The sequence below is a fragment of the Poecilia formosa genome, unplaced genomic scaffold (genome assembly GCF_000485575.1).
Source record: "Poecilia formosa unplaced genomic scaffold, Poecilia_formosa-5.1.2 Scaffold7, whole genome shotgun sequence".
Taxonomy (NCBI): domain Eukaryota; kingdom Metazoa; phylum Chordata; class Actinopteri; order Cyprinodontiformes; family Poeciliidae; genus Poecilia; species Poecilia formosa.
Window position 1 is genome coordinate 2,898,028 of NW_006799946.1, and position 25,212 is coordinate 2,923,239.

General features: G+C 41.1%; 2 protein-coding genes across 7 annotated transcripts; one reads left to right on the top strand and one right to left on the bottom strand.

Moving 5' to 3' along the window:
- The first annotated feature begins 244 nt into the window (after positions 1–244).
- sgca (sarcoglycan, alpha) lies at positions 245–6,480 on the top strand. 3 transcript variants are annotated; one of them, XM_007571471.2, is made up of 11 exons: positions 409–597; positions 842–973; positions 1,063–1,217; positions 2,036–2,102; positions 2,221–2,419; positions 2,501–2,669; positions 3,017–3,225; positions 3,636–3,662; positions 3,760–3,933; positions 4,066–4,092; positions 4,171–6,480. In XM_007571471.2, exons 1-11 carry the CDS (start codon positions 561–563, stop codon positions 4,175–4,177), a joined length of 1,203 nt encoding a protein of 400 aa, XP_007571533.1. In that variant the 5' UTR covers positions 409–560; the 3' UTR covers positions 4,178–6,480. The 3 variants fall into 3 exon arrangements, with proteins under 3 accessions (XP_016536977.1, XP_007571533.1, XP_007571542.1); XM_007571480.2 differs by having other exon boundaries at positions 415–597; positions 1,066–1,217; XM_016681491.1 differs by lacking the exon at positions 4,171–6,480 and having other exon boundaries at positions 245–597; positions 4,066–4,096.
- On the bottom strand, positions 5,587–24,903 carry col1a1b (collagen, type I, alpha 1b). 4 transcript variants are annotated; one of them, XM_007571495.2, is made up of 51 exons: positions 24,683–24,903; positions 22,692–22,886; positions 22,223–22,242; positions 22,023–22,058; positions 21,289–21,381; positions 20,992–21,060; positions 20,854–20,898; positions 20,495–20,548; positions 20,173–20,226; positions 20,002–20,055; positions 19,754–19,807; positions 19,614–19,667; positions 19,485–19,529; positions 19,297–19,350; positions 19,154–19,198; positions 18,987–19,040; positions 18,062–18,160; positions 17,897–17,941; positions 17,712–17,810; positions 17,556–17,609; positions 17,357–17,464; positions 16,576–16,629; positions 16,377–16,475; positions 16,223–16,276; positions 15,554–15,652; positions 15,412–15,465; positions 15,056–15,109; positions 14,874–14,927; positions 14,706–14,759; positions 14,552–14,596; positions 14,361–14,459; positions 13,288–13,395; positions 12,616–12,723; positions 11,674–11,727; positions 11,478–11,531; positions 11,264–11,371; positions 11,097–11,150; positions 10,493–10,546; positions 10,230–10,391; positions 10,046–10,153; positions 9,806–9,913; positions 9,673–9,726; positions 9,441–9,548; positions 9,281–9,334; positions 9,077–9,184; positions 8,814–8,867; positions 8,523–8,630; positions 8,026–8,305; positions 7,726–7,916; positions 7,399–7,641; positions 5,587–6,673 (listed from the first exon to the last, which is right to left on the bottom strand). In XM_007571495.2, exons 1-51 carry the CDS (start codon positions 24,762–24,764, stop codon positions 6,527–6,529), a joined length of 4,344 nt encoding a protein of 1,447 aa, XP_007571557.1. In that variant the 5' UTR covers positions 24,765–24,903; the 3' UTR covers positions 5,587–6,526. The 4 variants fall into 4 exon arrangements, with proteins under 4 accessions (XP_007571557.1, XP_016536956.1, XP_016536963.1 ...); XM_016681470.1 differs by lacking the exon at positions 20,854–20,898 and having other exon boundaries at positions 21,007–21,060; XM_016681477.1 differs by lacking the exons at positions 11,097–11,150; positions 11,264–11,371.
- Between the last annotated feature and the right edge of the window lie 309 nt (positions 24,904–25,212).

Here is a 25,212-nt window from a genome sequence, read left to right on the forward strand (position 1 = left end):
GTGACGATCAATAAGCAATCAAAACGTCAAGGACTGAAAAGCGACTTTATATTCATCCCCCCTGGTCTCAGTATTTTTGTAGGATCATCTTTTAGCTTCAGGTCTTTTGGATACATCTCTCAGCTTTGTAGTTCTAGAAAATGAAATCTTTACTCATTCTTTTTTTTTTTCTTTTTTTTTTTTTNTTCTTTTTTTTTTTTTACTAAATAGTTCAAGACAAGCTCTGTTAACTTTGGTTCAGATTTAAAGTCTATAGCAGGCTTTGATCTGAACCATTGCATTAGTTCTCACTGTTCAGGGTCATTGATCTGCTGGAAGGTGAACCTCCACCTCAGTCTAAAATCTTTTGCTGCCTCTTAACGGTTTTTCTTCCACATGTAAAACAAGTAAAAAATAATTTTAAAAAAAAGTGTGACAATTTACAGACAGACACCAGTCCGGATGTTGTTAGGTGAGTGAGGCAAAAATAACTTTGGCATGAGTTTTAACAGTGGAGACCACCCTCCACCCACCCTTCCCGCCTCTACATTTGGCTCCGTCAGTCAAAGGCCAAAAACAAGATGGCGGGATTCAGGAGCTGGCTTTTCATTTCAGCAGGCAAGTTTAACTCTGAAACTTTAAGTTTCATGAGGTTAAAGAAACCAAAAATAAGCTTCATGTCTTACATTTAAGTCTGTGTTATTGAATGGAAATATTACCTGTGATTTCAGCCATGCAGTGATGTGACTAAACAACTGACCTGCTTTAGTCATTTTTTATGATTTTGGCTATTTTTTTTTTCTTTTTACATTATACTCAATGTCGTTTTGTTTTTTTGTTTTTTTGTTTTACTTCCACTCAGTCTTCGCTGCCACCTTGTGTGAGATCAGTGCCGAAATCAAATTTACCATTGCTGTGGGGAGGTTGTTTACATATGAAGTGATGAGAGAAAATTTCCAGAGTGACTTCGATTCCTACTCGCAAAAACTCTACAGTAAGTCTGATGAACTCATTTTCTTAACAATTGACAGACAGCGAAAAAATACACTTTTATCACACTGCTGTATCTATTTTTACATGGAGAAGCCGGAGTCCTCCATAATGACCCCATGATCTTTAAGTGCAACCAGCAGGGGTATCCTGACCTCCCAGAGTGGCTCCGCTTCATCCAAAGGCGTCCCAGTGAGAATGGCTTCTTGTACGGCACACCAACGACTCCGGGAAAAACCTTCATTGAGGTCTGGAGTTTTTCTGTACCAACATCAAAAACAGCTAGAGACAATTAGAATGGCAGTAAGCGTCAAGCTGTCAAATCTGTAGAGATAAAAGGTTTGGGCTGATTCTCCGGCAGCTATTTTAAGCCTGGATTTTAAAAAAAACAAAAAAACAACTTGTAAAACCTCTTTGAAGAAAAAAAAATATAAAAGTATCTCAAAGTATATGTAGTTTTAATTAAACAGAATACATTAATACATAAAAATGTTTTTTTGGTTAAGTAAAGATGAAAGCCACACAGCTAGTTCAAACAGATAAACTCAAAATGTGAGTGAAACCCATATTATTCATGGGCTTTTCAATGCTGTTTTTTTTTTTTTTTTTTTTTAATCTGGGGACCACTTCAATTAATGTTAAAACTCAAAAATGTAACTCACAAGTTTGAATTTATTGCATTTGTGTCAAAACTATATGCATACGCATTATAATAATTGGGTAAATGTTCTATAGCAGGTTGCAGAGAACCCACACAGATCTTGTGGTCATCAAAAAGCTTCTGGCTTAATTCTGTCTGGATTTTTGAGGACACTTCTTGTCCGAACTGGTGGAGTTCCTCATGGTTGTAGTTAAAGTGTGTGACAAACGGTCCCAAAATGAAAGTAAATTAGTTTGGATGGTCAGGATGAACTTTAAATTCAAATCTGTCATAATCTATAAAATGTTGGTGAAACCAACAGCTTTAGATCAACATCGACTGAGAAGGTACCAACTAAGGAACCACTGAACTTCTACATTAAAAAAAATAGCTAAGGTTAACAGATTTGTCATTATTTTGCCCCAGATTTATGCAATCAACAAAAACAGCTATGACACAGCAAGAGACCTTCTCGTCATCAAGGCTGTTCCAGGTACGCATGTTTTTTTGTTTGTTTTTTGTTTTTATTTATAGAAGTCTACAGACAATGTGTGTGGCAGGAGGATATGAGGAAATGTGGAAAAAAATAAAATCCAAGATTTCCCTAACAGAGAAGATGCTGCCTTACCAAGCGGAGTTCTTCATCGAGCTGAGGGAGGTTGAGAAGGTGCTGCCCTCTTCTGTTCAAAGTGAGATAAAGCAGGATCTGCAGAAGCTGTGGGACAATGAGGCGCTGGAAATTGTCAACATTACCAACGCCCTAGACCGCGGAGGCAGAGTTCCCCTCCCTCTTGCAGGACACTATGAGGGGTAAACAGAGTCGCCTGCACAAAAGCCAGTAAAAGCGCTGAAATCTGTGTTTCTGTTTATTCATAACCTGTCTTGTCTTAGTGTGTACGTGAAGGTGGGGTCAAAGAAGTACTTCTCCAGGTGTCTGCAGAGAGTGATGACGCCACAATACCAAAGGCAGTGCGCAGCAGGGGACAAAGTGAAGGTACCTGGAGAATGCCACTTCTGCAAAATCCCCAGCAACTGCATCACCTGGTGCAAGACGAAGCTGGTAAGAGGAAAAACTCCCTTCACGAAGATCATCCCTTTAGTGTAGGCTTGTTGTTTTGAAGCATAATGTTTAAACCGTATATAAATAAGTAAATATCTAAATACTCATAAGATAAGAGATAGGAATGTATAATGTTCAGCTTGGCCTTTTTTTTGTTAAAGTTTTAAGACAAATGCTTAAGTCTAAACAACCTTCCAAATCAACTAAAGAATGACTTCCTCAAAAAAAAATGCACATTCTGGAATCACCTACCCAGAGATTTGAGACCTAAATCCAACAGAATTTAGTATGACATCTAGTCACAGTTACTATGACTAGATGTCATACTTGGTCGTCTCTCTCTGCAGTTTGACCGAACAAAGATGGAGCCCGCGCCGCCTGCTCCAACAATGGGCTCCGGGATATTGGAGGACGAGGGTTACTTCGACCCTCCGGAGTCTCCCCCGAGCAGAGACTACTTCCCAGATTACATTGTGACTGTGATCGTGCCCCTGATCATTGCCGTCCTCCTGTGTCTGCTGCTGGCCTACATCATGTATGGCAGGCGTGAGGGGGTGTAAGTATCCGTTTTGAATGCCCAAAATAAAATGAGATACCATGGCTTTGTCTTGGTTGGGGTTTTGGTGAGGTGAGGGAAGACGCAGGCAGGCCAGGATGAAGATGATGATTTAATGATAAATATCCACGGAACAGAACAACAGGGAGCACAACGATCACACGACGGCACAGGGAAACTGGCTGGTACACACAACGAGGATCTGACAAGAGACAAATACAAGTGGGACTAAATACACTGGGAGGGTAATCAAAGAAACGAGACACAGCTGGGAACAATCAACAGGGAAGACAGAGACTCAGGGGAACAGGCTAATAAACACAGAAAAACCTCAAAATAAATACACAGAAAACACAGATCACAACAGTTTTACGTTCATGTAATGTTTTTTTTTTTCATTTTGTTTCTAGTGCAAAAAGGGATGCAAAAACAGACAAGTAAGTAAACTTACTTTGCAAAATCTAAAAAAAGGAGGACGTGAACGCTTTTGCGAGACACTCCACGAACCTGAATGTGACGCTCTGCTTTCTGCAGCATCCAGCTGTACCATCAACAAACTATCCACGGGAACACTGAGGAGCTGAGAAGCATGGCCTCCCAACGAGCGGTCCCTCCTCCTCTCTCTACGCTGCCCATGTTCAACAGCCGCACAGGAGAGAGGGCGTCACCGCTGCAGCCGGACAGCATCCCTCTCATCATGGCCCAACAGTGAGAAACTCTCCTGCTAACTGCTATTGCTTCTGAGCCGCAAGGGCCTTCTTAATTTCCTCCATTTGATAAATTGGTGCTGAGTTTGTGTGTCTTTTGTTGTGACGTGTCACTTTTCGGCTCTTCTCACAGGGATCCCTACAGTGACACACTGCCCAGGTAAAACCAAATCACTACATCCACTCCTTTCGCCAACACCGATAACTCCATTCCTTTTCATGTTGTCCTTGTTTGCAGGAAGTGATGTCAGTCACAGATAAAGCATCTTTGAAGCTCCACAAAGTAATTAACTTTGCTTCATATACACAAGTTTTTGGAATGACCTATTTGCAGCACAATTAACCAAACAACCAGTTTATCATATTGTTATTTGCTGTTCATGTTTGTGCTTGTGTTTTCTTTTTTCTGTTTTTTAGCTTATTCTATATTGTTTTGTCCATTTCAAGACTTATTTCCTGACCTTTGAACTTGTTCCTTGTAGTAATCAAATTATTATGTTCACTATTATTGTCAAACGATCCCATCCTCTTGAGTGCATCAAGAATACCTTTTCAAATTAGGTGAATAAATGATTAGTGCAGGCAAAATTATTGTTTTGACATTACATTGTCAGCTGCTTCTAAGCATTTGTATTCAGTCCCCAACAGAAACCTCTAAATAAAATCCAGTGCAACAATAAAGCCACTTTCGAAAGAAAGCTTCATGAAGTCGTATTGTGCAGGATGTCACAAGCCAACTTCAGTACGTAGCAAACAAGTGAAAATGGCTTATCTGGACAGATGTGACCAAAACTGAACATTTTGGTCTAGAAGTTAACAAAACCCTTCCACATCACCCTGTACAAGTCATTTCCTTGTTTTTTTTTACTTTGTGGTTTTCTGTTCAATGTAGAAATGTAGAAAGTTTGAAGGGATTGACTAGAAGGCAATTCATTCTTTAAAGATTTCATAAAGTACGAAATATATACACTCAAACTGCAAGCTGTTCTTTTTCATTACTCCATATAGCCTAATAAAGAAAACACACGTTTGTGTTTGTATATTTGTGGCGCCATAGTTGTTATAGCATACAATATCCACCAGGTGTCAGTCTTTTCCCTTCGGTAAAAACTAAAGCTTTATCTTCTTTAGACATTTTTGGTCTTCTGATAATGAAAGACATTCTTCTGCAGGAGGATGCAGATGCAGCTACGCCACTCGCAAAGCTACTTATTGGAGAATTGAAACTAAAAATCTTTTTTTTTTCAATCAGATGTTGGCCTTGTTTTCACTGCTGCTTGTCAGAAACAGAAACTGCTTCATTGCAACACAAAATGTTTATGTAGCTTTTTGTCAAAGGCCTTGCTCTCTGAGCGTATAAAACACAGTCTTAAATGCAAGACATATTTTCTGAATGCGTGACTCTAAGTTTTAACAACAGTGAAAACTCTGCCACCGAGTAGACCACTTCACATGCTTTATTTCAGCACCCAAAATAATTAAAAACATCTTGATTTATTATACATGTACAAAATAAGTACAGAATCTCTCCTTGAAACCATGAAAGTCGGTCTGCTTCAATTTCCATTTTTAAGAAACTCTCTGCAAAAAAAGACATCAATGAAACATAAACAACCGGGAAGATGTGTGCTATTCTTTTGAGTGATTTCTTTCCTTTTTTTTTTTCTTTCTTTTTTTTTCCAAGGATATTTAAGGGATTTTCCACAGATGGGGCAAACACTGAACATGTGGACGGGGAAGTCACTCGCTTGTATCTACAAAGACACGAATGCATGCATCACACCTGCAGCAATCGCCTCTGTCATCAAACCAACACTCAAAGAAGAAAACAATTGCACTGCATAGACAACAAGACAATGAGTGAATTTAGTAGCACCAAAGTTCTGCAGGCATTAGTGGCAACAATTACAGTATGAGAGTGAGAGTTTGATCATCAAATACTGATAACTGGACCTCATTTGGATTAGTAATAGCACCTTTAAATGGTTTAATGTCCCCCGATAGGCAATTTCTAAAGAAAAATTGGGGGGTGACTCTGAGGTAGCCATCTATATATTGCAATGAAGGTGAGCTTAATTGTCTTGTTCTTTTGTTGGTCCAAAGTTCAGGTGTTTTTCTTATGTATTTAGATCAACAAGACACTCCACACTTTTTACAATTTATTTAACACCAGAAAAATGGTACATATCATTTGTTGTTTTCAAAGTCCTTCTGCAGTGGTAGGAAATAGGTAAAAAGTCACCCGATTCTGTTTTCTTTTTTTTCTCTTATTTTTAATCATCTCCTTTGGGGAAATTTTACACATACGTACATTATTTTCTTGTTGCCAGTGGAATCAAAAAGTTTTATTTAAAGTGTCCTTGTGTGGTTGGTTTTCAGATGAAGTAGCAGTCCCCAAAAAAAAAGCATCTCAGGGTTGGAAAAAAAAATGCAGACACTGTCTTCAGTGGAGTGGTTTTAAAGCATTGTGGACCAATGGCGGCCGAATGAGTTTTGGTTGCATAAGAAAAAAAAAGAGGTTTTAGAGATGACTGCTAGAAAAAAACAACAATGTCATGTCCATGTTTCTTTCATTTTTTTTGTTTTTTGTTTTTTTACAAGAAGCAAACGGGGCCAACTTCGACGCCAAATTCCTGATCGGGTGCACCAACATCCATAGGAGCAATGTCAATGATGGGCAGTCGGGATGTTTTCGATGTCTTGTAGTCGATGACTGTCTTGCCCCATGTGCCAGTGTGTGACTGTAGAGAGAAACAGAAAGACAAAACAGACATAAGTCTCTAATAACTTAATAGATACATAGAGATGAACAGAAAAATCAGCAATCCAAATGATACATTCACTTTTGAATTTGATTAGTCATATCTGATGGCCTTGTACTACTACTACTTTGAGCTGAAGAGTGTGCTTAGGATAAAATAAATTATTTAATTTGACTTAGCAGTATAGTTTTGGTTTAAAGTTATGAGGACGGTGCCTTCTGCCAGATATTTCTCACACTTTCTGTGTGGAAGTTGTTACTGAGAGCGGAAGATTAAATGTCATTGCTATGTGAAATATCAGTAAGACCAAATAAATGAGGCCAGAGAAAGCACTAAGACATAGGAAGCAACCTAAAACAAACATGTATTTTCTTAAAGACAATCAAACGCATCTAGTTTATTTAAGCTGCTGGACAGCAAGAAAGAGCAAGACTTCACTAGATAGCAAGAAGACTAAAGAGAGCAAAGGTGCTTTTTTATTTCATTGAGCTTACAACTCATGTTTGTTTGGGACATGCTTGATTTGAAAAGCTCAAACTTTCTCCAGGTAAAACCAAAAGAAAGTGCTACTTTGCTACTCCTAACTATGCTAGCTAAAAATGCTACTAAGTTCCTATATGCAGCGTCTTTGATCTAAATCTTATTCTGATCACAAATTGGCCATAAAATGTGTATGACTCAATATGAAGACAGAGGGAACTTACCGTGCAGCCATCCTCGCTGACGCTGTATGTGAAGCGGCTGTTGCCCTCGGCTCTGATCTCGACATCGTTGGAGCCCTGGAGAAGGAGGGCCTTCTTCAGGTTGCCTGTTGCAGAATCCATGTAGGCAATGCTGTTCTTGCAGTGATATGTCACGTTCTGTGAGGCCTGGTTGGACATCAGGCGCATGAAGGAGATCTGGATGTTGACATCCTCGGGATCAGCTCCCTCGGTGCCATACTGGAACTGCGTGACGGGTAGAAGCAAAAGTCACTCTTTGATCGTACTGACTAGAAGTAATCGGAGGGATTTCGTGACGGCGACTCTCACCTGGAATCCACCGGTCATGGACTCGCTGAACCAGATGTGCTTCTTCTCTCTGAGGTTCTTGCTGAGGTACCAGTTCTTCATGGGGATGTTGGAATCGATGGGGTAGACGCAGGTCTCTCCAGTCTCCATGTTGCAGTGGACCTGGATGGCGTCCAGAGAAGAGCCCTGGTTGGGGTCAACCCAGTATGTGCCTGCAACCGAGAAAAATATAAGGAGGGTTTCAGGTTTGATCAAAATCTAAGTCTGGCAAAAGGTACTAAAAGAAAAAAAAAAGGTCTATGAACTCTGATCCTCACTCACCGCTCTTCCATTCAGGGTGGCACATCCTCAAGTCACGGCACATGCGAGCAGGGCTCTTCTGGGAGCCGTCGGGGCTGCGGATATTCTCGACCTTCTGGGTCAGGGTCTTCAAGGTGGTGTCAACCTCCATGTCGCGGTCGCGCATCATGTTGGGGTCATCAGCGCGGTAGCCACCACGGAGAGGATCTGGACCCTTCTCCTGCTGGGGTGGTGCAACGAATTCAAAGGCGCTGCCAGGGGCTCCAGGAGGTCCAGGGGGTCCAGGAGGTCCAGGTGGACCCTGTTTTGAGATAAGAGAGTAATGAAATATGGAGACTTACAGCAGGGGTGCCTAAGGGTTTTTGTAAAAGTCACCCAGACATCTTAACTTGTCCCTAAAAGACTTGATTAGATTTGAAGAGGCCTTTTGAAACATCTTATACATGTTCAGTTTCCTTCTGCTTTTGCACTGTTTACACTAATTTACTAGAAAGGTTTCTAATAGTAATGAAACTCACAGAAGGTCCCAGCTCTCCATTGCGACCACGAGGTCCAGGGGGTCCGATGGGTCCGGGCAAACCGTTCTGTCCATCCTTACCAGGGGAACCGTTGTTTCCAGATGGTCCCTAAAATGAAAAGCAAATCATTTATAAGCTTAACTTTGTTGATTATTAGTAGATTTGATGCTCTGAGACTTTATCTTGACACAGTAAAGGAATTCAAAATACTTTTGCTTTTTAGTAAAAGCATCGCAAATGTTAGTGGTGTATCCAAATATTGGCATGGTGACGCAAAGCAGCTGGACTTACTCTGGGTCCAGCGGGTCCGGAAGCACCAGCGGGTCCTCTGTCTCCATGAACTCCCTGGTAGCAGGCGAAGATAATGACGTCATCATCATAATTAACAGCATTAAGAGCTTTAAAACATCAATCTACGAGTAACTGATCAATATAAAGTGTTCAGTAGTGTTCTAATGTATCAAATATGATTGTATATGTGGAAATGAATGCCTAAGGGATTATAAAACTCTTTTTTTTTTTTCAGCAGTGCATAAGACGTAGTAGAGACTCACAGGAGGTCCAGGGAGACCAGGCTGTCCACTGAGTCCTCTGTGTCCCTTGTGGCCTCTATCTCCAGCCTCACCAGCCTCTCCTCTGTCTCCCTTAGCACCAGCAGGGCCCTGAAAATTGCCAAAGATGCCATGACATATTAATGCACAACTCTGAGACTTAATGTGGATAACTGGGATTCATGTGCCGTAGATTGATGAACTTACAGTAGAACCACGGGGTCCAGCAATGCCAGCAGGACCAGAGGGACCAGCAGGACCCTGAAGGAAGGAAAGAGGGTTAATACAAAAGGAAACAACACACACCACACACAGAAGTTTGGGACAAACTGAATCAAAAAAAGGTCCAGCATCATTGGGGACTTACACTCTCTCCGCGTTCACCGGTTTTGCCAGAGGGGCCGACACCTCCGGGGGCTCCAGGAGCACCAGGAGGTCCAGGGGGTCCAGCATTGCCACTCTCACCACGGTCTCCCTATAAAGCATATGTCTGTTAGACAGGCAACTAAGATCTACATTTTCAGATGCATAAGGAAGAGTTCTCCATTTTTAGATAAGATTTGGGGGGAAATAACCCTTTTTAAAGAGTAAATGTTCACCTTGGGGCCAGGAGGACCGTCACGACCAGGAGCACCATCATGACCAGGAGATCCCTGCAGAGGAGCAGCAAAACCGGTCATTCATAACGAATCGAAAGGAAATATCAAACAATAGTGATTTCAAGCCTCATACCTCACGACCAGCCTCTCCAGGGGCACCAGACAGTCCAGGGGGTCCAGCAGGTCCAGGGGGTCCACGCTCACCAACAAGGCCAGAAGGTCCCTGCTTACCAGGCTCACCCTAAGAAACAACAGGGGATCGCTTTTGGTCAGCCAGGGAAGTGCCCAGTGAACGGTTTTAGAGAGCCCAAGTTAAATTTAGCACTTACATCAAGATTTAGAAAATAAGAACAGAATACTCGAGAATACTCACAGCGGGTCCAGGGATACCAGTGGAGCCACGCTCTCCACGCTGTCCAGTGAGACCTACGATACCTCTCACTCCAGCAATACCCTGGGGTCCAGGCAGACCGGGGGCACCCTACACAGAGGGACGTGGGAGTCAGTGGGGTTGAATCATGCGCAAAGCGAATGGCGGTAAAGTGGCGAGCACTTACAGGGGATCCGTCAGAGCCAGGGGATCCCTTCTCTCCACTGGGACCGGGAGCACCGGCAGCACCAGACTCACCAGGGCGACCAGCAGGGCCGGTCTCACCGCGAGATCCTCGGGGTCCGTCCTTTCCAACGGGTCCGGAGGGTCCGGGGGGTCCAGAAGCTCCCTAGAATCATGCAACAAGGTCACAGTAAGACAGAACAACTCCATTAGCCATCACTCCACGGCCATGTAGGAGGTCATTTACGTGATGATTCTAAAACTCACAGAGGGGCCTGGGGGTCCAACTCTGCCGGCAGGTCCAGGGAAACCAGTAGCACCCTGTGGAGACAGACAGATATGGTGAAGCATTAAATTTATCTGCAAAGATAATGTGAGAATATTTAAGCTAAGATACTACAGGAGATATTTTCTACAACAAAATATGAATAGCTATTGTCCAATTTTTGGTTATTGAATTTTGTCTTTTGACAACTGAATTTAAGTAGAGAGAGAGAAATAAATAAACTTTTATAATACATTTTTTTTACACTCCCCAAATTTAATGGCAGTTGCTATTTCAGTACAAATTATTGAAAGAACCTTGCTAAACCCTATTGCTAAAAATTTGAAACACTAATATAGAACTGGAGTGTCCAGCATAAGAACAGACCCCATCTTTTTTTGTTGTTTTTGTTTGCAAAAACTCAACAAATCAGGAGTGTAAATAAAAAAGGCACATAATCCATAAATTGAATTTTTTGCCATATTGGATTTCAAAGAGTCCATGTGTTTCCTAGGACTCCTGTATTATTTTCTTTAGATGAAAAACCACTATTTACAACTATGTATATTATATTATATATATATCTATATTTGCACATTGACTTACAGGAGGTCCAGCACCACCACGAGCACCTTTGGGTCCAGTAGCACCAGCAGGTCCCTGTTGAACAAAAATTAATAAATAAATAAAAAACGATCAGACAATAAGACCACAGTTATAAAAACCTCTTGAAGAACACAGAGTCACATGCTGCTGACTGTAGAGTGACAAACCTGAGGACCGGAAGATCCGACAGGTCCAGGAGGTCCAGCAGGGCCGGCGTCTCCCTTTGGTCCGGAGTCACCACTCTCTCCCTTAGCACCAGGCTGACCATCAGCACCCTGAAATGGGAGGGAAAAACAACAACAACAACAACAAAAAAACATTAGAGTCCATGTTTTTGTCACACATGAATTCAATCTGTACTCTGATCTGCATTTTACTTACAGGAGGTCCAGCGAATCCAGCAGGTCCGGCAGGTCCAGTCTCTCCACGCTCACCCTGTTGGAGTGGTCATTTAGGTCAGTTCAGTCTCTTGGGAAATGCTGCGTCCCCTCATCATGCACTGAGATCTCACATCTTTTTGAAATAATCAAGACCACTGCAGCAATCTATCGACTTAAGGGTTTAGAAAACAACTTACAGGGGAACCACGAGGACCAGAGGGTCCAACAATTCCAGTGGGACCAGGCTCTCCCTAAAACCAGAGAAGAAGGAGTACAGGTCAGCAGACAAAATAATAATAAATCATAAAAATAAATGTAACACACATTCACTTACAGTATATATATATGAATGATACATTATATTGACAGACTATAAATTTGTCTGAGAGTGCTGTAATATATTTTTTTTAATTGCTCATCCGCTTGAACACAGTGATTATTATTAGTCCTAAGGAGTCCCTCAGGGTGCCACATTGAGATCCATCTACTCTCCACATAAATCACCTTTGTGATAATGTCCATTATGCTCTTAACATAAGCAGCATAAACCGTCAGACTTTTCCAGTCTGCCTTTGATGTTCTGGTAAGATTAGTGCAATTTAGGTTGGCATTCAATGCAGAAAAATGAAAATTAATTCTAAAATGGCAAAGAGTCTAAATTGTTTAAGGGCAAATTGAACATTCTAATCAGTAATTATGGTTAAGGCATTATAACTGTTTAGAATTTAGAATTTAAGGCCAATATTGTTTGGATTTTTATACAGTTATGCTAAATATTAGCTTTGTTTTTTTTTGGGGGGGGGTATTGTTGTATTTATGATTGTTTGAATGCAATGTATAATCTCAACCTGACTTCAACCTGGATATAAGAATATCCGTGCATAAAAAAAAGTGTAATAAAATAACTGGTGAGGAGAGATTTTAGTTGCACATGGTGCCACAATAGCAGACTAGTAGATTAATTATGCTTTATTGTTCATATTGCAAAATAAACTACATACATTTGCTGTTTTTTTTAATCATAGTTTAAGAGGACTCAAAACAATACCATATTTAGATTGTTTTTTCTCTATATGTGAGAAGAAAACAACTGAAGAAGTAGAGATGTTGATGAAGATAACCATCGTCCTTGATCTTACCTTCTCACCCTGAGAACCAGGAGGTCCAGGAAGTCCAATAGCACCAGTCAGACCGCGCACGCCATCTTTGCCAGCGGTGCCGTCAGAACCCTTACCACCAGCGTCTCCCTAAACAGAGAAAAGTGTCGTTAAACAGTTGAATGTGAAAATTAATGCCAGCTGGCCTAGCAAGACGTAATAAAAATGGATAGAAAATAAAAGGAGTTAAGATTTTCAGTGATGAACTCTCAACACAGTTAACCGTGTTAACCACGCTGCTCATAATGTTATCCATGCCAACTGGTGTATATTAGAGCCCCAAGTTTGAACCATTTATTATGATAGTTCATAACAATTATAACAACAAATTTGTTATTGTGACAAAAGTAAAACAAAACAACAGCATATCTCCATTTCTAACAACATCTAGGATTTATCTAAGAGTGATATTATTTAAATTCCAATCAATAAGTCAGTATAACACTGATATCTTGACTTTATTAGAGCCACATTGGGTTACTTATTAAGTTTTGGAAGTGTTTTTCAAAGAAAGTAAAAAAAAAAAAAAAAACTATTAGCTTACACTATGTTTATACAAAGCAAATATTAAAAGAAAGAAAAACAAAGTGAAAGTTTTAAATGCTGTCACACAGTAGAATTAGTCTATCCAAATTGTTTGGCTGTTATACTCACTCTCTCTCCTTTGGGTCCAGGAATACCGGCAGATCCTCGCTCTCCAGGCATTCCCTGCATACCAGGGAGTCCAGCACTACCGGGGGTGCCAGCAGCTCCAGGCTCTCCCTGTGCAGGTCAAAAAAAAAGAAAGAAAATACATTTTAATCATCCCCCAGATATGACCTGGACGAAGCAGATCAGGACTTTGGAGACCCAGTACAGTTTGAAGCTTGTTCATTTACTCCTCCGCTGCTTAAAAGTTGCAATTGACTGAATTTACCCCGCTGCTGCCCCCTAGTGGCAGGCATTGTCACAATCTGTGAAGGGTTTTTTACAGAACCCGCACCACAGCAGGGATGCAAAACAAACGGAAAACTCCAGCCCGCATTTACAGATGCTGGACAAATGTCTGGTAGATCTTTGTAGAAATGCTCAAATCCTGCATACGGGAAACATTTTATTGTTTATTATTCTCCAAAGATTTTATATGATACCCCATTTCCATTGACTGTTGTTGACATGAAAGACTATGTCAGCCAATGAAGCAAATAGGAGTTTAGAGTCTTATTTTTCAGATGAGAAGATAATAGAAAAGTCATTTAAAATGCTAATTGTCAGACGCTCATTTTGATGAGCTGGTGGTTTGATCGATATTTGATTAGCATGAATGTGGACGCGTGTTCAATATATTTTCTGAAAAACGTCATATGATCATCACAGGCTGAGCTGAGTAAATAGGAAGAGACACGCACACTTGTTTCCCTAGCAAAGCTGTTTTGTTTCCAATAAAAAAGATTTGGGTTTGGTCTCTGCTTATCACAAACCATTTTAACATATTCTGGAGGTACCTCTGCTAAAAGCCACTAATAGTCTCACTTAATATATATTAATTTATTTTAAATCCAGACCCAGGATATTCACGTGTTTTTTTTTTTGACTCCTATAAATCAGAAAAATTGGATTTCCCTTTCCTGATGTTTCTGCTGTTTACTGCCCTTAATCAACGTGTTTCACAGAGGTCAAGACTCTTCCAGGTCTGAGCTGTAAAATTTTCTGTCCAGCTCATTTTTTATTTTTATTTTTAACCATACCTTAGGTCCATCGTTTCCACTAGCACCAGGGGCGCCACGAGCTCCAGTTGGACCGGCAGGTCCAGGACCGCCACGCTCACCAGGGAAGCCTCTGTCACCCTGGAGGAAACGCAGAGAAAACATCAGGCTTTTTTTTTTTTGTGTACTGTAAATATAAAAACAGGATGCCCAGCAGAACAAGAGGCGCTTACTCTGGGTCCAGCTGGGCCAGGTGGTCCGGCCTCTCCAGGAACGCCCTGAACAGAAGCAGCAGAAAGAGCGATTATTAGCGGGTCTAATTTTGCTTTGTCCAAACAATTTGTTTGTCAATAGCTCAGATTTAGCCATGAATGGTGCAGATCATACCTGCTCGCCAGACTTGCCGCTCTCACCAGTAGCACCTTGGGGTCCAGGAAGACCCTGCACAATAATTAAAGATGCAGTTGAATGTATGAATTATAAAGTGGGACATATATTCAACAACAAACTGTCAAAAAAAATCATTTTAGAAGATGGAAGGCTTCAAAAACTCACTTGGAATCCTGGTGCACCAGAAGGTCCCTGCTCTCCTTTCTCTCCAGCAGGTCCCTGTAATCAGAGGTTGGAGAAATTTTTATATATGATTATTTTATATTCCTAATATAAATGGGGGGAGGGGATGGATTATGAAAATAATCTTTTTTAATGCTTAAAAATAACGGAGGCAAACTGCTTACACCAGGTCCAGAAGGTCCAGGAGCTCCAACATCACCATCTTTGCCGGGAGCACCCTGAACGGAAGAAGGTCACAATATTTACCAAAATGTTTCTACGCTCATATTTCAACTTCAGTTCATTTCGGTTTATTTGCTTTACGCTATGGCGCAGAAAACACATTTTAAAATCGGTTTACACAAATAAGCATCTTCAGTTCAGTCCAGATTAATGCAGACTTTCAAATCTAATGCGCTCTGGTTCTGATTTCGTCCTAACTTCAAGAGGTTCAGATCCATCCATCTTACTTTATCATCACTTTAGAGTTGATTGAAAATACCAAAATAAAAATAAAAATAAAAAATCCTGTAGTACTTACAACTGGGCCAGCAGCTCCACCAGGTCCTCTCTCGCCAGCTTTACCAGATTCGCCCTGGTGACACAGACAGAGTTTACACACTCGCGACCCAAGGATCCCATCGATCCCCTCATAGACACGGTACGGTGAAGGGTTCACTCACAGCGGCTCCCTTGGGTCCGGGGAATCCCATGACTCCGGGCTGTCCTCTGGATCCGGCGGGGCCAGGAGGTCCGGGGCGGCCATCTTGACCAGGAGCACCCTAATGGTCAGGAGTGGAGAGGAAATGTTTCATTTAAAAAAAAAAAGCATTTAGGTTGATTCATTTTTAAAGCTGGCAAAAGGACATTGCAGTGTGTTTTGATATTGGCTGAGAGAGTCATCTGGATCTCATTTAGGTCATGAAAAAACCAGAAGACTGTAAATCTTTGCTCACATCTTCCTCCTAGCTTATGTGTTCTGCTTTTTCTTCATTCTTCAGACAATAAGTGTGCTGGGGAGAACACGAACGCCTCACACTCGTGTAAAAGAGCTGCCTTCTTTCAGATTTTAGGTTTTATTTCCAGAGGTGAAGCAACCATGGTCTCCAAAATAAGAGATTCTTCAAAGAAGGATCTTATTTTGCTAATTTCAAAACTGAGCAAACTAATCCATAATCAACCATAACTTTAGGTGCTGATTGCTGACTGTGTTAAACTGAAAAGAGATCAGAAACCAGCCTATTTATCTATTTATTTATGAAACTAGCCTATTGTATGTGTTTCTATTCTAAAATATTGAAGGAACTTTAACTAGAAATCCAGTCAAATCTTTAGAAACTATCAGTACTTACAGCAGGTCCAACTTTGCCATCAGGGCCGGGGCTTCCGGGGCTACCGGTCACACCCTAAAGAGGAGGAGCAAGTTGAAATTCATTTGTTTTCTTCTTTCTTTCTTTTCATCTCATCACATTAAACAGAATTGTTCCAGTTTGTCTCAAAACTCACCTTTGATCCTGGAGCGCCAGGAGCGCCGGGGCTTCCGCCCTCACCGCTGGCTCCCTGAGATCCCATTGCTCCGGGGGCACCGCGCTCACCTGGGGCGCCCTGTTACAAAAGTCACAAAGGCTCAGAAATCATAGATTTAGTTATTTTTATGAAGTTCTTTACCAGAGGTTTGCAAACACTTCCTCCTGGTTTCATTTACCTTTCCACCAGCAGCTCCATCAGAACCAGGGAAACCGCGAGCACCGGGGGCACCCTGGGAAAAAAAACAAAAAAAACAAAAAAAAAAACACACCAAGCAGGTCAGTAAACATGATAAAATATGGAATTCCCAAAGCAGCTCCAGGAATAAAGTGATTTTTTTAAGGGACTACAGACATTTTTACATGAAATTAGTTCTAAAACCAGACATGACTGCGGGTCTATTTAAAAGTTTGAGTTTTTTGATTGAGCATGAAATGCATCGTCTCAGATGTGAGCATCAGGTGCTGGTAAGAGGATAATTTAACCACCACAGAACACAAACGTGTTCACTTTGTTGTATTTTAGTCTTAAAAATTAAGTAATGATGATGAAATAAAGAGGAAATAACACAAGTTCCCCTCTGACCCTCGGTGCCTCTGGCTGTCCAGTGGCCAAAGCTGAGACAGTTAAAATTTAGCAAGTTGCTAGATATGTGTTTTTAAGGTAGTTTTTTTTTCCTGTCTTAGTTTGTGTTGGAACTGTAAAAAAATAATTAATGTGGGAGAAAAAGTGAAAAAATGCAACTACAAAAATAATAAAAAAAACAAGTAATTATTGCAACTACCAATTCCACATAATTGCTTTCTCTCCTTCTTTTATTTGGATTCATCACATCTGTTTTCACATTGTAGCATTAGAACTGCTACAATGTGGAAACAGGAATTCAAGGGTGACTTTCTCAACAGCAACAAAAAAAAACCGACAAAGAAATAACTAAAGGGTAAAAAAAATAAACATACACGCTCTCCAGGAGGTCCACGGGGTCCAGCACCACCAGGCTCTCCACGAGGTCCTCTCTTTCCCTCCTCACCAGAGGGGCCAGGAAGTCCCTGAAGTCCAGCTGGGCCCTGGAAGAGAAGGAACCATTTTATTCACTCGAGAAACAAAACAGGCTGCTTGTGGTTCTCATTTTTCTGTCAAACGTAGTTTCCAACTTACAGGCTCACCCTTGGCACCAGCCTCTCCCTTAGGACCTGGAGGACCAGGCTCACCCTGTTGGCAGAGAAACACGTTTCATTTATTCCGTCCAATCACTTCCGATCTCTGTCACACTGACCGGGAGACATTTTTGCACACGATATGCAGTCTACTCACATTGTTGCCCTTGGGACCGGGAGCACCAGCGCCTCCCTGAGCTCCAGCAGGACCACGGTTACCGGGGAATCCAGGAGCACCAGCAATACCGGGAGCGCCCTGCGTAAAAAAACAAGTCGGAGTGTAAACAATCGAAAACGATTAAGCGAAATGAACCTGATCAGTGCGTCTCGTGCTCAACTTACATTAGCACCTTTAGCACCAGGCTGACCATCAGATCCAGGAGTACCCTGTTGGGAAAATCATATGGGAACAAAATGTTTGAAATCTACTTTAAAATGTTTCCATGCTATTTTTTTTGTTTGTTCGTTTTAATGGAAGTCAGGCTGATTAAAGGTTCTGTTACTCACAGCAGGTCCAGCGGGTCCAGAAGGTCCTGGGTTACCAGGCTCACCACGGGATCCCTGGGGTCCCTCAGATCCACGACCTCCGGCAGGACCGGTCTCACCCTGTCAGAGGGAAGGAAGCAACACCAATGAAGAAATCAGCACCATGAAAATCAAGTAAGTGTCATAAAAAATTAGCAAAATGTGTTTGAGAGAAGGACTTCCTGGCTTATTATTAAACATAAAACAGATGCAAACTTACAAAACAAACAAACAAAAAAAAAAACATTAATGCTAAAAGATGGACAGGAGTTCTGATAAATGTCTTTGAACACATTTAGTTCTATTTATGTAAAATAACCCATTTAAAGTCCATGTGCAGTTTGTAAGGTCTCAGCACAAAAATGTGGTAGATTACTTGCAACCTGCACTTAAACAAAACTTTTTCTAAGAATAAAAACAAGAATTTATCAGCCATATTTTCAAAGCCAAGCAGGTTATTGCTGTTCCGATTCCTTTTTAACTCCAGGAAGTGGAATATCAAAGGAAAAGAGTTCTAAGATGCTTTGTAAATGGAAAGCGACTGAGGGAAAGAATCCAGCTGGGGTCCAATGATGTTTTCTGAACCCTTTGATGGCTGGCAGTCGAACATACTGTTTAATTAATCCATAATATCCTTACTTAAAAGTTACAGTTTAAGTTTTTTTCCTGCAAAAATTAACAATTCCCCCAACACAGGGTTGGATCCACAAGGTTTTGATGAGATTAACACCGTCACTGAGATCAGAACCGAGGTTCAGTAGTATCTAATGATGTGTTTTCCTTCATTCAAAGGAAAACATTTGAACACTAAGGCTTAACTGGTGAAATGGAAACAAAACTTCTGACTATTTTTAGTTGTTTTTCTTTTTCAGTTAAATACGGAAAATATATGACCTATTTGACTTACCTTAGCACCAACAGCACCGGGGAATCCAGGGGGTCCGGCAGGTCCGGTGGGTCCCTAAACATCCGGATTGGACACAGATCGTTAGAGGAGCATGGTCTGAAAAGGCAAAACTTTCTTTCTTTTCATGTAGAAAAGTAAAAAGAAAGTTTTAATCATTGAAAACTTACGGGAGGACCAGCAGGACCAGTGTTGCCATCGTTACCACGAGCACCCTGCATGGAAGAGCAAACAGATTTTGCTCAGTTCAGCTTTTTTGCACACGAGTTGAAGAAGGTTTAAGGTTAGAAAGTGTAAAAATGGCGGCGCTTACAGCAGGGCCAGCAGGTCCGGGGCGGCCTCTCTCACCAGGAAGACCACGGGCACCCTGCAAGACAATAGAAGAAAAAAAACAACTGATCAATTTCTTCTCGTTTTTGCAGACCTCTTAGAATAAAACTCTTCAGGAGGTCACACCAATCATTAAATTGACTCTGTAGGACGGTGCAACTGAAAACGTACCATGGCGCCTGGGATGCCATTCTCTCCGGGGACACCAGGCTCTCCCTGCAAGACAGAGGTCGGCTTTTAAACAGCTGGATCACGAGGCAAAGTGATCTAGACGGGAGAAAAGGTTTCTGGGCGTCTTACCTTAGGACCAGCAGGTCCGCTGTCTCCCTTGGATCCATCAAGACCGGGGAAACCCTGCAGACAACATCAGGAGTCATGATTAGATCATGTTTCTGCTTGTGACTCTAATGCAGAAGCTCCAGATTAGCACTAAGACTCACTCTGTGTCCCTTGATGCCGGGCAGTCCGGGGGTTCCAGGGAATCCACGAGCACCCTGCAGGAAAACAAGAAGATAACTGTTGTCATGGCAGTTCCTCATGTAAATGGAAAGGAAGTGTGATCATGATTGAAAAACTAAGAACTACAACAACAACAAAAAAGAAACAGCAATAAAATGAGTACAAATTCGCAAATGTGAACACGGAAAGAAATTTTGGGTGGACGGTCAACGACTCTAATTCGGCTCACCTGAGGGCCAGCAGCTCCGCGCTCACCGGGGCGTCCAGCTTTACCAGCTTCACCCTTTTGAGGACACACAGACAGAAACATGTTTTTCAAAACACAGGAAGATGCTAGACCAGGTAGTAAAGAGGCAGTTTTAGCTGCAAGGGCAACTAAAAAGGAAACAGAATCACTCACATCATCTCCGTTCTTTCCGGGAGGGCCTGCGGGACCACGGGGACCCATTGGACCCTAAAAACACCAACAGATCATATCATTTATTCCAAAATGTTATTGACACAGATGAAGAAAAGTGAAAAAAAAATGGTATGCAGAAGTAGACCAATGACACATTGTGTAGTCGAATATAAGAAAAACAAGACATTTATTTGCCTCTAGACGTAATTATGCTCATTTATGATGTTTAAATCTTAAAATCTGCAGTTTACAAACTGATGACGATTGAATGAGTGACACAGTAAGACTGCCATTTATCAAACCAGTTATAATGTGTACCTACCACAGCACCGGGCTCACCAGGCTCTCCTTGGGGTCCTGGGCTACCTGAAGGACCCTGAAAGACATCAAAAGAAAACATTTTTAACACATCTTATTCAAAGATGAGCTGAATGATATAAGTGGGGAAGTGGGGGGAGGGGGCAGTGGTGCATTAATAGCCACCTCTATAAATGTCTTGGCCAGAAACTCTTATGTTTCAAATACAAACCAAATTGACTTATTTATGCATGTCAGTCAAGCCAGAATGGTGTCAGAGTAAAATCCCTGCTTTGTTCTTAGTGTCCCAACCAACTTATATGGTTTTGAAAACTTTCTGGGGAGGTTTGGAGGATTATATATGTTTCTGATAAAAATGCTTACGGATGGGCCGGGAAGACCAGGAGGACCACGGGGACCAGGAGGACCCTGTTGATGAAGAGTTATAAAAGTCAGACATCAATTTACCTTTCACTTTTGTACACTCTTAAAAATATGGGTCACTTTATGAAAATTTCGTACAACTGGGCCGGGGACAGGTGGGCCGCTGGACTTGGAGGGGTCAAAGTAGCTCATTTGAGGAGAGAAGTTCTGTGAGGGGAGAAGACGAGGAAATTGGTCACTTTTTCAGCATAGAAACATCTCAGAAGAATACTTTAACTAGTCCAGCCTCTCATAATCCTCTTACAAATATCAGAAATCTTAAACGAGAGCAGTGTTTTTATCAATCTATATGAATGCTTTAATCTGAAGGAAGGTTGCTGAATTGGGTCAACGCTTTAAGGTGTTTTTATTTTCAGATGAAACTCTGATACGTACTCCACCAAGGCCAGGGGGACCAGGGGGGCCAGGTGGGCCAGGAAGGCCAGGCTGTCCGGGGATTCCATCATTGCCAGGGAGACCAGGAAGACCCTGGGAAAAACAACATTCCAGACAGGTTACACGCTTCTCTATGCAGACGATGTTTTACTTTACTTTCAGAAGCCCAAAACATCACATCAGTGTCAGTACACCTTGAACTTCATATTTAATAACTTTAAAAAAAGAACATAAACAGAAATATTTGTCTAACACAAGCACATTTCTGCTTAGAAAATGTTATAGACACTTTGTTATTAATGATCTTTCACCTCATTTTAAAGAGAAGCCTCAATGACAGTCTCATGAACTCTCTTTGACCTCTTGAGCTAGTTAACAGTTACAGTTATAAGTCACAGCAGCTTTGTCAGTAATCATATTGGTTTCTGACAGTTTTCATTCCTAATTCATAGAGCATATATTGCTCACATACATCTCTATTTTTTGGTGCAAACTAAAACATTTTTTTTGAAAATGTATTAAATACAACATAATCAGCAACATGTAGTGCAGCTTTCATGAACTGGGCTGAAATACCAGGTAGACATACATAATGTTTCAGAAATCTCATCAGGATTGTCTAGTATGCAAATAAATAAATACTGGAAATTGTGTCTCAGACTTTTCTGCAATTATTTCTTCTTCCTTAGTTATGGGTGTGATTAGACTATAAAACAAAGTAAATAGAAACCTACCGGATCTCCTCTGGGGCCATCGGGTCCCTTTGGAATCTATAAGTACATAAAACAAAACAAAAACAACAGTTAAGCTATGCTGTAATCTTGTTTGCAGGATGTAAAATAATTTATGTTATTAGACTATAATGTTAAAGTCTGATAAATTCAGAATTGTTCCTCAACATTAATAAAATTATAAGAAAGAAAGGTTAAAATACCGTAGGTTCAGTGGGAGGAGCTAAAAGAAATCAAAGACAAAAAGAAAGGTCAACAGCTAGCACATATAATTAAATTCAAAATATTCCAAGACAAGCTGAAATGTCAAGCTGCAAGTCCAAGAATGTATAGCAGATTTAAACATTAAAGAGCGGACTTTAATGCAGCTATGATTTTGTCATAACTGCACTAAGAGCAACTTAAATAATTGAAAGGGGAGAAAAGGGGTGAGGAGTGTGATGGTTGTGCACAAACTGGCATGTTGGGAAAATGATAAACTCTCCATTAGAAAGAGGGTGTAATCCAGCATTTAAAAAGTTTGATAAAAAGAACTCAGCAAAATGTGATCCGAAAAGGATTTTTTTTTTTTTTTATATGTGAAATCCTCGGGCAGGCAGACAGGCTGAGAGGCTCAGGTCCATGTGAGGTGGTGCAAGGCATGAATGAAACTGCAAAACAGGTGAGCCGTACCCTCGTCATTGGGGCAGACAGGGCAGCACTCTCCATCTGGAATGTAGGGGTCTTCACAATCGGACGTGTCCTCGCAGATCACCTCGTCGCAGAGGATGGTCCCCATGTCGCACACGCAGATCTGGCAGGGTTCTGGTTTCCATACATCCTTGTCATTGTACGACTGTCCTTCTGATGTGCAGCTGCCAAATTGCTCTGAAAAAAAAAAATATATATATATTTGTGATGAAATCAAGGATTTTGAGAAGAATTTAACATTGTATTTACATTTTTACATGTAAATTCAAGCTAGATGCTTAAATTCTCAGAAAAAATGGACGCATCTAGTTTAGAAGCATATTGATAAACCCTATATTGGGATGTTTGCAACAAATTCTAATATTTGCATAAAATCGAACAATACCCCTTTTTTAATCAATAATTAATGATTGGGTGAAGAGATGTGAGCAAAAACCAGCAGGAGAATGAATTGATTTGAATTAATCAAGACCATAGGTTACTTCTTTCTCTACCAAATCAGTGGCCTTTGGGCCTAATACATAACTTCCTCTTGGATCACTTCCTCTTAAGGCTGTCAAAGTACACTAGAAACTAAGCTACATTTAACAATAAATGATGACAAAAGTTCATTTTGCAAACATTAAACATTGCAGTTCAAATAATATAGTTACATATTACTTTCCATGTGCTTAAGTAATCATTAGCATCCCTACAGATATTTCCAAAAAAAAACAAAAAACTTTATAGAAGTAAAACTTGCATGCTGTATGAAAAACATCAACAGGGTTTTGTTACTTTTTAAGTTAAAATAGGTTAACTTAAAAAAAGATTCTTTTACACACAGTTCTTTGGCAATTTGATATAAAACAATGTGCAGAGCATCACCTGGCTAACACGACAACTTGAAAAAGCAAAGCAAAAAACAAAACTTTAAAGTAAAATTGATGTAGCCAGATGAAATGTGATATTAAAAGCCACTGAAATGCTAGACTTTTTAAAAGTTTTGATTCAGCAGAATTGGGTTAGAGGCCCCTTTAATCCACCATTTGGCTGCACACCTGTTTGGTGTCAGAAACGTAGAGCTCAACGAAGTGAAAAGTAGCTAAAGGATTATCATATGAAGGGTAATGGTTTTCTTCCTGGTAACTGTGGATAAACAAGCTTCAGCTCCAGATCCAGTAAAACATTCAAAAATGGGCTGCTTCTTTATAACCAATTACAGGAGGTCCAATCACGTTTCAAGAGTGATAGATTTTGCATGGTGGGCATCAAGAGAGGGTTAAAGCGTAGACGTGCAGTTCCAGGCCTTGCCACATGGCGTCACAATTGCTTTGCAAAAGAAGGCCTCCCTCGCCCTAGTCCGGATGGTGATTAATTGAAGTCTAGACGAACTTATTCCATTGTCGACGTCAGACTTGAGAGATTTTTCCGTTGTAATTTTTTTCCTTAATTTGTTCCAATATTCTCTTAGTTTTAGAGCCGAAGCTCTCCACAGATGTGTGTCTGCTCTTTATTGATGCGGTTTCAAGCTTTTGTCTCCGGGTGCAAGTTCCTGAACCGAAAGAAATTCTCACCAAATTCAGCCTAAATATTGTTTAATTAAAATGTTTTTTCCCCTTTATACTTTTGTTTCTTTTGCATGAGTTTCAACTCTGTCTGAGCTCATGTCCTACCACTTGCGCAGAGATAAAACAGCTGCTCCCCTCAGGTTTGCACTCCAGTAGGACATGTGTCTGCACGCCAGTGAGATAGGGGGGGAAAAAAGTGTGGAAAAAATGTCCAGTCTATAAGCTCCTATTCGCTTCCAGATCTCCAGAGGAGCCCGTGGAAAAAAGAAAACACATTTCCCCATTTCTGCAAGGTGGCGGGTCAAATATCCCGAATAGTTCCATCAAACTGCGCATCCTCTTGTGGACTTTCCACATCCTGAGAGGGCCACAAAGAAAAAAAAAAAAGAAAAGGAAAAAACAATGTTTGAAAGGAATACTTACTATCATCCTCGCCTTGACCTCTCGCCAAAAGCACTGTTGCGCTGAGCAAAAGCGCTAACCGAATATCCACAAAGCTGAACATGTCTAAATATTAGACATGTAGATTCTTTGTGGCAGGGGGGGATCCTCTTTTTCCTCCTCAGACACCACTCATATAGGGCAGGGTCCGGTCTGTGCGTAACTCCAATCCAGACCCCAGCAGAAACTCCCTACTGCCTAAACAAATGACTTATCTTGGCTTTTATATGGCTGAGCTTTTGGGGAGGTGCCGTGCGCGCACCACATAACTTGTTGCATGTTGGGGGCGCAAAATCCCTCCTTCATCGGAGGGGAATGGGCAGTCTCAACAAAAAGCAGTTCACGTCCCAGCTCAAACGTGGATGATGTTGGAAGGCATCATTTACGCACCGGCTCTGAGGCGCTGCAGACGTCCCGTGTCATCTACCTGCTGTGGATTTTCTTAATTGAGACTTTTTTTTTAATGTGAAGCTAAGAAGTCTTTAGCGGATCTGGATAGAACGGATTTTCAG

Coding starts and splice junctions, on each gene's coding strand:
- sgca (XM_007571471.2), top strand. CDS start 561: ATGGCGGGATTCAGGAGCTGGCTTTTCATTTCAGCAG. Junction 2,670..3,016: donor CCTGGTGCAAGACGAAGCTG/GTAAGAGGAAAA, acceptor CTCTCTCTGCAG/TTTGACCGAACAAAGATGGA. Junction 3,663..3,759: donor AGGGATGCAAAAACAGACAA/GTAAGTAAACTT, acceptor TGCTTTCTGCAG/CATCCAGCTGTACCATCAAC.
- col1a1b (XM_007571495.2), bottom strand. CDS start 24,764: ATGTTCAGCTTTGTGGATATTCGGTTAGCGCTTTTGCTCAGCGCAACA. Junction 20,056..20,172: donor CCGGAAAGAACGGAGATGAT/GTGAGTGATTCT, acceptor TGTCCTCAAAAG/GGTGAAGCTGGTAAAGCTGG. Junction 10,547..11,096: donor GTGGTGGTGCTGGACCTCCT/GTAAGTCAATGT, acceptor CTGTCTCCACAG/GGTGCTACTGGTTTCCCTGG.